Here is a 13,210-nt window from a genome sequence, read left to right as displayed (position 1 = left end):
CATGTGACAGTAAAGCACAGCATGACTGTCCCTAGTGCCTTCTCCCTTGTGACTTCCTGCCACCTGCTTCATAGCGTTAAACAGATGTGTAAGTGTAAAGCATTACAAAACTCATCTTTTCAATCATTTATCACCTAAAAAAAATCCAAATAAATCTATGCTTTGGTTAAGCATTTTATCTGCTCAATGTAAAGAAGAAAGGCACCATCGATTTTAGGAAGATTATCAAGCAGTAAGATATTCCACGTGCACAGCAAGTCAGATTATCCACTTATATCACAGGTGACCATTAGGCATTTTATTTCATATCACATCTTGTTTATGTTCTTTTAATGGCTAAAATATTCTGCTAACATGCAGTAGGATTTCTCTGGAAGATACTTTTTTAGCAGAGGCATTGCATTATTCATCATCAACTGAAGAGGAAAATTTCAATTGCCAGTTTCTGGTAAATGTCTAATTAAGAAAGGGGACTTCTGAGCCACAGACAGGCGCCACAATCATTAAAGGGCAGTTTTCTGAAGATTATGAGTCTTCAGTCTGTCAAGCAGAGTTTTTCTTCAGCTGAACTAATTCAGCAGTAGAAAACCTTGTCTAGAACAAAGTCCTTGGAATTAACATCTTGTTTAAGCAAGCACATGCCTACTTTGAAGTAAGCGTGATAGGTTCACAACTGTTATTGAGGTCAAGTTTAATGGTAGTGAAGTGACAGAATATAACTTCAACACTATTCTTAATTTCAGCTGCAGCACAGATTGTACGTACAGAGTACCTGAAGCCATACAGTGTATTTCAAGTAGACCAGTTTACTATAATTGGCACAACCAGTCCAGTTTTAACATGGAAAACTACTGATACGTAGACCAACTAATTCTCTGGCTGCCTAATTAAATTTGAGGGTGTGAAAAGCATATGTACAGAGGCAATTATTTTTGCTTCCCAAATCTTACAGTTTTGATTAGAAATTTTTTTGAGCTGCATATTTATTTTGGCAAGCTTCGTTTTAGCCCTGATTTAGGATCACATCGTTGCTCAGTAGGTTTAAGTCTAGTTAGACTACATCCTTGCATCCGGCTTTCTTAATGACTGATGACTTTACTCTGATTTTTGCAAATCTAAACATGTGAATAGAATTCTAATGGTGAAGGTTCCTGTATCGCTGATCAGCTCAGTGCAACTGGTTTGTGTGTGAGTTCTGCTGAACGAATAGTCTCCTCACAAGTGATACTGCTGGAAGTTGCCAATGAAATATACTGTCAGTTAGTTCCTCATCACTACCATCTTCTCATTAGAGCAGCAATTTGCATGCTGACCTTGGTGCTTTACAACCTTGGCTGTGTCGTATCTTAGTCTAGTTTAAAAGACAAATCCAGCTTGCCCACTATTGTTTTTACCCACACTGTCATTTGTACTTGTCTCGAGATGTGCCAGGCCAACAGCATGTGAACGGGGCTTTCAAATTACTAAAACACTAAAAGGTCATTACAACTGTTTATTTATATATGAACTTTAGTATTTGTGGAAGTTGCCAGCTCAACAACCAGGGAGGCAGAAATCTTCTGACCTCGGCCCATCTGCAAGGGCAGTGGCAACGTGAGCTTGTTTCCTGCCAGCATTTCTATCCTTATTCTGGAGGGACAGCCTGCAGGAAGGAGTCAGTCTCCATACTCACTTATCACATGATTTCTCAGCTGGAAGTGCCAGTTTTGATGGTTAGTTTTTATGATATATTCCCACCATGAGAACTGGATGAACTCCATCAGCTCCCAAGGAACAGCATTTTGAGCAATGCTCATGCAGTTTAGGTCATCTGTGATTTAAAATTCTATGTTCTGATCCTTGGAAATACTAAAGTGTCCATTTAGGAAATCATTTCACACCTCCCAAACTGTGTGTGAACATGTGCTTAGTGGGAAATAGGTACTGAGAAAGTTTCCTAAGCTGAGATCTTGATCTTTTAAAATTTTATTTCACAAACTCAGAAGTGCTTTCTCAGATGATTCATTCTTCTGTACGTTTCCTTCAACAGAGATTACTTTTTGGTCCTCCAGGAATTTTCCTACAAAGGGAAAAGCCCTTATTTCTGTTATTGTTTGTACAGGAGCTGATGACATTGTGGAAAGCGAACTGGTCTAAAACACCCTCCCAATTTTCTGGTTTTCTTTCTTCCCCCTTCTCCCTCCATGTTCACAACCTTTAAAATCTTCTGAAGAAATTTTCCATTTAACTAGAAATCCAAAATCTAATAGTATATCATTACTTCATTTCATATGCTGCATGCAACTGGGAAGCAAACCTCAGGATACATCTAAGATATTATCTGCATCATGTTGCTGCCACAAGCACACTTATTGTCAGTGACATTGTTCTGCATCAAGATTTCAAGCTGCCTCAGTCCCCTTTGTATCTAATACAAAGCACTGATATGCACAGCCACAATAGGCTTTAATGACGAGGTGTCTTAATTTGGTTTTTATGATGTGATTAAAGGTACAATAAGGTATGTGTTCAACAAGAGGGAAGACCATTGTTCTGCATCATTAAGCTCACAGCAGCCCAAAAAGAAATTGTAGGCAATGTGCCAAAGCCCTTAATGAAGAGGATCTCTTTGAATTATCTATGGATGAGAAAGGGATAAAGCCTGAGCCCTGGTATATTTGATCCTCTTTGTGCTCTCTGTTATGAGGACTTACGGAGCCAGACGTACTGGACCTTCTGGAATTGTAATTTATTGAAGCATTAATTTCCCAGCCACACTAAAGCTCTTGGCCTAATAGAGAAAGTGCAGTTATGTCCTGTTATTAGTTCTTGCAAGTGTTTTCGGAATTCCCACATCTTCAAGTCATGAACTTTTGAAAAATAAGGTTAAGGAGATTTATTTGTAACAATGCTCAGTATTTCCTACAACCAAGTTATGCAAATTTTGTCTAACTCAGACTTTAATAAAAGCTTCTTCTAGTTTTCTCAGAAATGGCAGTCATCTTATCCCATGATATTAGGGTTACATGGATGATACAAAATAAAACCACTGTAAGAGGTCTTTGTTCTTGCTAGCATATTTTGAAACTTTTGTCTTCTATATTCTGCTATTTTACATGACAATGATTCTTCATTTCCCTCACCATTAAATTTTAAGTGATGGCTTTTATGTGTAGGTTACATTAGGATGCATTTTTATAGTTCTAGTGACATTTAATTATCTGGATGTAGTCCATAAGCTATAGGATTCCTTCCTTCCTATCTTGTGAAGCAGAGAAATCAAAGTAGCACCCTGCTAAAATAATTTTATGCAATAATTTATATTCTGGAATAATCGGGGATTATAGTTTTCAATAATTCAGGTTCTACTATGTTAGCAATCCCAGCTTTATAGGATTACATGCACCTCTCACTTCTATGGAAGCTGAGGGTATTCCAACCATGTTTCCCAGAGGACTTCCATGCTTAAAGTTAATCACAAGTGCTGTGCCCTGTGCTCCACGCATTGCTGAAACAAGGCTGCAGCACTTTGCAGGTTCATTTCTAAATCCAACCTAGTGCCAGGGGATCTGCACCTGCAGCCAGCACCGGATAGTTCAGTCAGCTCAGATATCAGTGGGACTGCTCCGGTGACTGATTTTTAAGGACGTGTATTTAAAGAATGTTGTCCTGCATCTGTTGAGAGATGTCAGTAACTTGCAAAGGTTCTCTGCCACCTCCGTTTCACAACAACAATTGTGCAAGCTTCCTAAACAATCAAAACATTCATAAGGTGTTGCTGTCTGAGTTTGTTCTGGTTGTTGCGCTTCTGAATGTGATTCACTGATAGTCCTTAAACCCAGACTGAATGAGAACTTGGTGACCTTGTGGGATAAGTAACTACTACCACAGCACCTGATCTGAACAGAGCATTCACACAAGCGATACTGGGCACCAGGTCTGCTGTTGCAGGTTCTGAAGCAGCATCTGAAACTAGTTCTCAGTACAGAATGAAGTCTGAGAAACCTGATTACCTCTCCCTGAAATTCTTCCCGCCATCACATGCACAGCAGCTTAGCAAGTGGAAGTGAGTCAGTATAAATAGAAATGACAGTAGACATGTCTTCCTATTTGCTCTCACAAGTTTTTTTTCTTCCACAAAGTGTCAGTGTCCTTTGGGTGAGCGAGTGAAGATTAGATCAAAACTATGCCTTTAAAATTTAATCACTTCCCTACCAGCATAACATACAAACCACATATTTTATTCACTTTGTTGTCAGTGACATCAGTCTCTGGGATGAGATGCAGGGGGTGATACAGCGAGGACACAGGATTTCTTTCACTCCGCTGAGCAATCCCCTCTGCTGGTGAGCGCCGAACACGGCAGCGCGGGGAAGTGCCAACCAGCTCGACACCCCTGTGACTGCCCGTCATTGTCACTTACTCTAAACCACCTCGGGGGTGGCAAGGTGGTAGAGTACAGCTGGAAGGAGCTGGGCAGCTTCTGTGTATCATCTGGAGCGTTCTTACAGACAACCCACTTCACGTTTTCAGAGGTTAACATAAGCTATCTGTGATTATTTCAAGAGAGAGCTGTAGGAGTGTGATCCTAAACAACCATGGATGCATGGTTCCATCACACTGTTTTGGTCCAAATCATACCTCAGATGTGACAGAGTGAGAAATTTCAGAAACAGACAGAAGGAAAAGCAGAAACAGGAAGTAACATTTTTGTAATAGAGGATAATGTGTTATCACATTTTTAGAACACTTATCAGATGCTCAATAAGAGTAAGTTGATGTATAAAGATCTGTAGAAGTGTTTTACTCTGCTGTCAAATCTAACTTTTTGTTAGCTGGCATTTCTACAAGGTGCAAAAACTACAACTAGACATAAACTCACATTGACAGGAATAGGCACTTAAAGACCAGACTGAGCACTGAATGAGTGCCTTACACAGAATTAAGTGTCTGTATGTACTCGTAAACACACACAATCCATTCCTTGCACATCTTCCCTAACTTGTTCAAAGAGTGTGTGACCAAGCCATGATCCTTGTCAATAAATTTCCCCTAATGCATACTGGAGAAATTAACAACAGAATCCTGTTTTGTGATGGAAAGTTTTGTAAAAAGTTTGATGTATAATAGCATACATTTAAATATTTCACATTCTGCAAGTGTGAATGGGAAGGTACATCATAAAAACATAATCATTCTCATACACATATCAATAAGGCAAACCCCCTTTCGCTTCCACTTGTATAAGCAGTTTCTGGTATTCTGTGATTAACAGTGGTCACAAGCCTAAAAGAGAATATTTGTTTCTAGAAACGAAATCTAATTCTTTACCTGACAAACTTCATACAGTAACTTGTACTGTTCCTCTTGCTTCTGCAGAGTGCACAGACTGCATCCCATGTTTAAGCAAGTGGCAGAAATAATCTTCCTTATTCACCAGAGCAGCCACAGCAGTCTCTGTTAGCAAGCATGCATGCAGGTATCCCTGAGACCCCAGGTGAGTGAGCTGGATGGCAGCGGTTCCCGGTGGTCTCACACAGGGTGCTGCAGCGCGGCTGTGCTCTCTCCCTCCGTGCTCTCCCTCCGTCCTTGCCGGCAGCACACAGCACTCCCTCTGCCGCTCCGCCGGCTGCCGCACTGTGCTCCAGTGCGCGCACTATATACTGCTACTCATGCATATTAATCAGCTCTCATCGACTATTCATAACAGACAGTGATACAGAAGCTATAATTGCCAGCTATGACAGCTGAAATTTCTCTAATTAACAGGCAAGTGCTTCAGTAGCTGGCATAATAAAAGACACTAACAATTTTGTAAACCATTTTGTAGCAATTACAAATAAACATGACTACATTTTACTATGGTCCCTCAGGATAATTCTTAACATATTTAGGCAGGCTGCGAGTACAGTTTAAATGTAAGTCACAATGAAATGAATGTAATGATACTAAACTCAGTGGTGGCTCTGACAAAGTTGAATATGCTTAGTAGCATTTATTTTCCCCTCATACTGTGGTGCCATCTGAGAGCCTCAGTTTTACAGCAGGAGATGACTGAACTAGGCATTTAGCAAGCAGAGAACGGGCATCTCTATCCCTGAAAGCCTACATGCAGCCTTAGAACCTGGCTACAAAGCAGAGGAGATCTATGTGAATGTATATGAATTCAGGGGAAAAAAGAAAAGAGTGCCTCGGATTAATATTTATAATTATCTTTAGTTTAATATTTATACCAAGTGAAAAATGGGCATGTATGCTACTGACTCTCATAATATTTGAAGACTGTAACTAATAGCTTCACATATAACTTGTTACATTAAAAATATGAACTTTACCAGATTATAAAAAGATATGCAATAAAATAAGTATGGCATTTATGAGTATTCAGTATGTGAGTGCCTAGATCCACACTGAACCTGTGCCATAGATACAAAGGATAAAACATCAGCGAACTGCCCACTGAACTAGAAAAGTACTCATAAGTCATAATCTTTATGGATATTTTCCAGTCTGTAGGAAACACTGCCTTGCGTTATGAGTTTGGATTGACTGTGTGTTCTCCAATAGTTCAAGCATTCAGGAGGTATGCATTTTTATAATCCTTATTTCAATTCAGTCTGCTACAAAAAAGAGCAGATGATAGAACAGCTAGGAATGAGAGCAAAGGTATAGTTCTGATGCAGGCGTTGGCATGGCAGAGGGCCTGGATCTTGTGTTGTGCTTATCTAACTGGTTTCTGCCTATTTGCTTAGCGACTTTCTGTGGATGACAATGGAAATGTTGTGCAAGGATCATCTGCAGCTTTTATGTCCAAACTCTGTACATAGGTATCTTGCTGTAGGTATCTTGTAGGATACCCAGCTATTGATACAATTATACTGACTCACAGTTTGCATTAAAATGATCAGCTCATGCTGGCCGTGTTAGTGCTAAACCTCAGTAAACAGAGACTGTGACAAGAAGAGGTCCCTTAACTCTGAGCCTGTGTTTTGGTAGCAAAACCTACCTACCTACAGGAGAAGAAAGAAAGGAGACCTCTTCAAATCCCTGCCAAACATCTGAAAGCAGGTAGGGGCTCCATCCCTGTGCTGTGACTGGGATGTTTCCTTGGCAAGATCACCGCAGCAATGGTGGTAGAACTTGCTAAGTTAGAGCAAGACAAAGGTAGCCTGGACCTTACTCCTGACCCTCTAAGCTGAAGAATGATTCAGGCTATCCCTGGTTAGAATCACAGAATACCAGGTTGGAAGCAACCTCAAGGATCATCTGGTCCAACCTTTCTCGGCAAAGCTTATCTTGGTTAGATATAGCAACCATGTACTACAAGCTTCTGCAAAGTTGGTTGACAGCCAGTAGCTGTGGATCTTGACCAACTGGAAGGTTCTTGCATGAGGGAACTAGTGTTCCCCAAGAGCAGAAAAGATGATGATGATAACTGAATTAAGTAAAAAACAAAAGACCCTGGTGAAATTGTACAAAACCCCATGGCTTTGATTAGCTAGTTTTTGATTTCGTAATTTGATTCAGCAACTTTGGATAAAACTTTCCAAACTGTTGCCTGTGATTTGGGTTTTTTTCATGCAATTCAGTTTCTTCTTCAATACTATTTGCTATTGAAATGTTACTGTTCAGTTCAGGTGCCCGAGTTCAGTCAGGATTTTCTTTAGCAATAGCACACAGCTGGATGTGATTAGAAATAAACCAGAAACAATGCAGGATATTTCATTTCCAGTTTCAACGGAAATGCACCTATTGGTTATTTTCCTATAGTAACATGATAGGCTACATGAGGTAACATTTCATCTGATTCAGAAAGATAACCTGTAAATCAGGAGAGTAAGCGCAGGACTGTTGTTTTGATGTAGGAATGGAGGGATCCCATCCATGTGATGTTTCAGATTCTTCAGCTAACAAAGCCTGAACACGTTGCTCAGCACCAAAGTGCAGCTTGTCGGTGCAGTTGGCTTCGTTGCATTGTTGCTCTGGTAAATAAGCTAGCCTGACAGGCAGGCCAAGGCTTATCTCAACGGAGATGTTTTCCATTATGGAAATCTAACTTGTATTTCTCTATTCATCTCATAGGCAGAAATGGTAGTATTGCCTCAGGTTAATACAGACTAGTTTGTACAGTGCTTTGCCAAACTTTAAACATTTGGGCTGTAAACTTGTGTTCTGGGCATTGTCCAATGCTGATTTTTGCTTTTAATGGTACACTTGAGCCAAAGTGTTTCAGTCATTTCCAAGAGTAAGATTACAGGAAAAAACCCCAACATTGCTTGCCCATGTTAAGAAATTCTGGATACGTTTTCTTTGAGAAACTTTTACTATCAACATAATTTGAAAGAAGAATTTGAAGTTTGGCACTGGGACAGTTTGTGTCGTTCCTGTGAAATCTGCTAAATTTGGTCAGCTTTTAAGCTGTTGCGGTTTGCGTGTTCTCAGTACAAAGTTGCTACAAGTTTCTGGTTTAATTCTTATGAGACTTCTGCCACGATAAATGAGTTGGGTGGGTGATACCAGGTCTGACAAGACCAGTTCCATTTTCTAATTGCTCTCTGTCAGGTTTAAGGACTCATACCAAGAACAAAGAGATCTTCTCAGTGCTCCTCACTGCTGGACCCAGCCAGCCAGAAAGAGCCCCCTGACCTGTCCGGGATGAGGTGGATGTTAACTGTGTGGTTACACTTACCTTATAACATATGTATGAGTTACAGGAACCCTTGTCCATGTGTGCTGTATGTGTGGAGGTAAACAGGCTTCCTTTGATTTGTCCACATAAGGCAGCTCGTTACAGGATCTGTCATCTGCGTTAACAATGTGTCATGTGTGGTCTCACCAGCGTGCCACCGATAATGAGCTTAACAAAATGTACGTGTAGTGGATGGCTTATATCATGTGTAATGTGAATATTATAGTGGTCCCAGCTGAATCTGAGCAATCCAGACTGATGGGAAGTTGGTGAGCCAGCTGACTAGGAACAATAGTAAATAGCCTTTGAATGTACAAGGTGCCAGCAAAAGCTTTCATTAGCATTTATCTAGATTACTTGCTCCCTGACTGATCACATGTGACCACGTCTGCAATAAACCCTTTTACCAAGATACCTGGCTCCAACTATCAGACATTTGTTTTTGTGTCCAAGCTAATTCCCAAGGAACGGAGCGTGGAAAGCAGCCAGGCTGCGTGGGCCACCACACAGGGCAGGGTGCTGCTCTTGTCTCTGGGAAGCTGGATGTCCTGGACAGACAGTGGGTGGTGGCGATGAGAGAATCCTGCCACAGACCATAGGCTGGTTTTGCTATTTGTATTTGTCTTAGTTGCAGCCCACAGTCTCTCAGCTTGTAGCTGCAAGCCCAGCATAAATTTCACTATTTAAATGTTTTATTTATGTTAGCATTAAGCCTGTCAGGTGTTGGCAGGTAAGGGGAATCCACAGGAGACCAATGCACTTGAGGTGCCCTGCCTGTCTGCATGGGATGGTGAATCAGAATAAAGAGGGAAATAAAGCACTCACAAGGGACCTGCACCCTGGAGGGAACATTATTAGGGAACTCAAAGGCCAAAAAGCACTCTCTGCCAGCTTTTCAAGGGTAAGGGCTTCGGCTGCCAAGTGCTGGCTCTTAGACAACAGTTCCCACCAGCAAGAATAAACTCATGTCCTTTGTGCAAGGAGCAGATGGCACATAGCTACTTCACAGATCTGGGCAAACACCAAACCCTTGCACTCGGTTCTGGGAGTTCCTAATGTTTGACTGGCTGAGTGCAATATTAGTAATGGTTTGGCATTGTTTATTTTGTTTCTTTAAATGCAAGTTGGCTTTCCCAGTATGTAGTAACCATTTAATGTTATATTTTTGTACATATACTTAGCAAGTTGTGTTTAAACAAACGATTCCTATTTAAGCGGAGCTATTAAGGAAACGTTTGCTTAATGTATCAATACTTTAATTACTTTTCTTGTTTTTACAAATATTTAAGACCTGAGAAACAAAAGCTAGGGAGGAGAACAGCTGTGCCTATAAATAATTGTAACATTCGTGTGCTGTATAAACAGAAGTCAGGAAACTGTACAGATGATGAGTACACAGAGTGGTGCAAAAGAAAACTGTGCTACACAACTGTGCTTTAAAGTAAGTATCTGGAATTTTTCAGTGTGTTAGGGTGCTTTTCAATTATAGCCATTGGGTTACCTCTATTAAAGCTTGAGTGCCTCTGTTGAGAATGTGTTTAGATTTGAGTTCCGTTTCCCTCTGTTTATTTGCAAATTTTCAATACTACAATCCACTGATAGCTGTGAAGTGTTAGATTCTTAATAATACATTTAATTAGTGTGGCTCTACTTTCAAAATACCCTCCTGAAAAGTCCTTTGTTGAATACGTGAAAGCAAACCAGGGTTTTCTATGGCATTGTGCAGGCACACAATTAAATACATACTCTAAATATAACAGCAAAAAGATCTCAATTCTGTATTTTTTTTTTGCATGTGGGCACAGCAATCTGCCTGTGCATTGGAAGCCTCAAGTCTGGAGCCAAAATATTTAAACTAAAACATACCACAAGAGAGGATGTGAAAGCAAATGTAAAACTTTGGCTTTATTCCCATCAGTTAATGTTGAAGTCTTGAGATCCTTATTTGCTCCACTTAGCATCTCTGAAAGGGTTCCAATTCTCAGAAGTAACTTAAATGAAATGATACTTATTGTCAAACCACTGAAGGAACTGTTCTGTCCTCTAAGCTCTTTAAGAAGTCCGAAACCTCTTTAATTTATGCCACTTGAGAAAGACAGTAATATTACAGGAACATTAGAGCAGCATCACTGTAAGCACTGCAAGGTCAGTAGATACGAGAACGCTATTGTGTTAATTCCGTCTTTCATGAAGCAGAAATGATGAGGTCAGAACAGGGTAAATAACAGTTTAATATGCCACTGAGACCTTATGATGGGGAGAATTAGGATGCTAAGAGCTGACCTATGGACTACACAACTCCTCCTACTGTGGGCTGCCTCTTTGGGTGTCTATTACAGCAGTGCCAAGAGGTCCTGGTCAAAGATTAAGACAAAAGGCGATCCCTGAACCAGAGGATGTACGCACTGGATTTGCAGTGGTGACACTGTGATGAAGTGGGTGAAACAGGGTTTTAGCTACCAAGGACAGAGAATGAACTAATCAAAAGAGAGTGCTCTTTCACCTAATCATAAACCAGCTCCAAAATCACCATCTGCTGGCTACGATACTTCAAGCCTAGCAATGCCCAAGTGAGGGACCTGGAGACAGATCACACCTTAAATAGTTGTTCTTTAGCTCAAATCCTCGACGCACTATCCTTGTCCATTTTCCCATTCATGACAAAATGTAGTCAAGCCGCTACAAACCACAAAAACAAAAGTACGGAAGACTCACAAGGAAATGAGAAAATCTGATTATAGGCTGGATTTGTGCTCTAAAAGCTTCTTCCATGCAAGGAAACCTCAGCTTCCTTGCAAAAAACCATCTTTGATTTCCTGGGTTTGATACTGGAACAGCCAAGCTCATCTCTGTAATTTTTTACGGGTTATTTAACGGGATAGTTTCTGTTTAAGAAGAATGACAAATTTAAGCTTGGACAAATTGTCAATTTTTTACATGGTAAAAGAGCTGTGATTATTGTTAGCAGTTACAAGAATATGAAATAGAGAACTAAGAATATTTAAGGGAAGAAAGTGGATAATGAAAGCATAGGAGTGTGGAGTCAAATGTTAGTTATACATTTGTGTTTTAAGGTGCACGTGCTCTCAAATCTATAATTACTTACAGAGCATCTATCTCCATTTTGAATTTGCTTTTTGCTGTGAGGTGTCACTTTAGAGGGATAGCATTGGTAAGCACAGACTGCTGTAAGTGATGGTTCATTTTAAAAGTGCTAATACACTTTTAATAATCTCAGACCAAGCAAAATGATTCAGTGTACTTGAATGCTGCATAAAAACTATTGACATAATACTTAATCTTTAAAACTGATAGACACGTACCCAAAAGCTAATAAAGTTCATTCTAATACAAACGAGCAAGTAAAATAGTATATCATAGTCTGTGATAGCTTTGGATCCTGATCATATAACTGTAGCCCAGGGACAAAGAAAATTGAAGTGATTTAGAAAGGTACCCAGTAGGATACATCTGATATTAGGCAGTCTGCTGAAGCAAAACAGTAATGTCAGAAGGATACAAAGGTGTAAAATCCATTTGACTGTGTCCAAATGCTTCTACTCTTTGACCTTAATGTCTCCAGATGAACTCCCATTAGGGTCAGCTGAATAATGCTTAATAATATATGGCCAGAAACTGCCAAGACCTGTTAAGGATCACAGTCTCCACTTACTTCTGTATTTTAACTACTGTATTCATATAACGAATTTTAAGCCATTTCTATTTGAAAAGGTATTAACTTTCATTTCTCAGTTTTTACTGCTCCACACTTAATTTGGAACAGAGCAAAACAGGAATCCATCTATGGTTCATTAGGTTTTATACTAACCATCTGATGAAAAGGGTATTTGGGAATATTAACTATTAATGGTAAATGGCAGTCAAAATGAAAAAAATGCTTATATGTTTGCCTTTGTGTTCATTTCTAGGTTCAGGTGGACAATGAGGAATCGGACTGCAAATTCACTGGCAGAGCTCCCATGCAGAAAAGACCCAGAAGTTGAGCAGACCTTGAACGAAACTGGATTTAAGATTTTTAAGAACAAAGGAAACGTAAGTGTTCATTTCTGTCTTTGAGTTGGGAAAGATGCATTTCTGCTGAAGGAGACTGGCATGAGCTCCAGCACTGGTCAGTGTGGTTAATCCCCCTGTGGGTACACAGAGAGGCCAGCAGTGACCGCAGGACTCTGCTCGGTGTGTGAAGCAGCAGCCTGTCTGCTTCAGCAGAAGTACAGTCAAAAGAGATTAGATGTATGGGGTAAGAGAAAAGAGCAACAGAGGCAGTCTGCAATCCCAGAGGCGGGCTGTGCCTGTGCTGCAAACTTCACCTGTGTGTTCACAGCACCAAATATGATTTAATCTTGAAACCGTGAAAGAATACAGAAGATGGCTGAGGTCCTACTGAGTGCTCTAGTGTTTAGCATATGAAATACATCAGCAATATAGCATCATATTTGGTTTCCATTTATCCTCCTTACAATATAATCTCACCAGCATATGAAATTGCAGTGATGCTGGTTCATTTCTTGTTTCATTATGAAA

At 40.1% G+C, this 13,210-nt stretch overlaps 1 protein-coding gene across 2 annotated transcripts in view; it reads right to left on the bottom strand.

Annotated features, from left to right (window-relative positions):
- The window catches only part of PDZRN3 (PDZ domain containing ring finger 3), a 143,446-nt gene that overhangs the window by 26,997 nt on the left and 103,239 nt on the right, over positions 1 to 13,210 (bottom strand). The window contains exon 1 of one of the 2 annotated variants that reach the window (XM_030500300.1): positions 5,311 to 5,613. The exons of the other annotated variant lie outside the window; for it this stretch is intronic. Within the exon in view, the coding sequence (XP_030356160.1) occupies positions 5,311 to 5,379 (69 nt within the window). The 5' untranslated portion in view covers positions 5,380 to 5,613. Of the gene's footprint in view, positions 1 to 5,310; positions 5,614 to 13,210 lie in introns of those variants that run through there. 2 annotated transcript variants of the gene reach the window in all.

Source organism: Strigops habroptila, chromosome 11 (genome assembly GCF_004027225.2).
Source record: "Strigops habroptila isolate Jane chromosome 11, bStrHab1.2.pri, whole genome shotgun sequence".
In the NCBI taxonomy this organism is placed as follows: domain Eukaryota; kingdom Metazoa; phylum Chordata; class Aves; order Psittaciformes; family Psittacidae; genus Strigops; species Strigops habroptila.
This window is presented reverse-complemented; position numbering and strand designations above follow the sequence as displayed.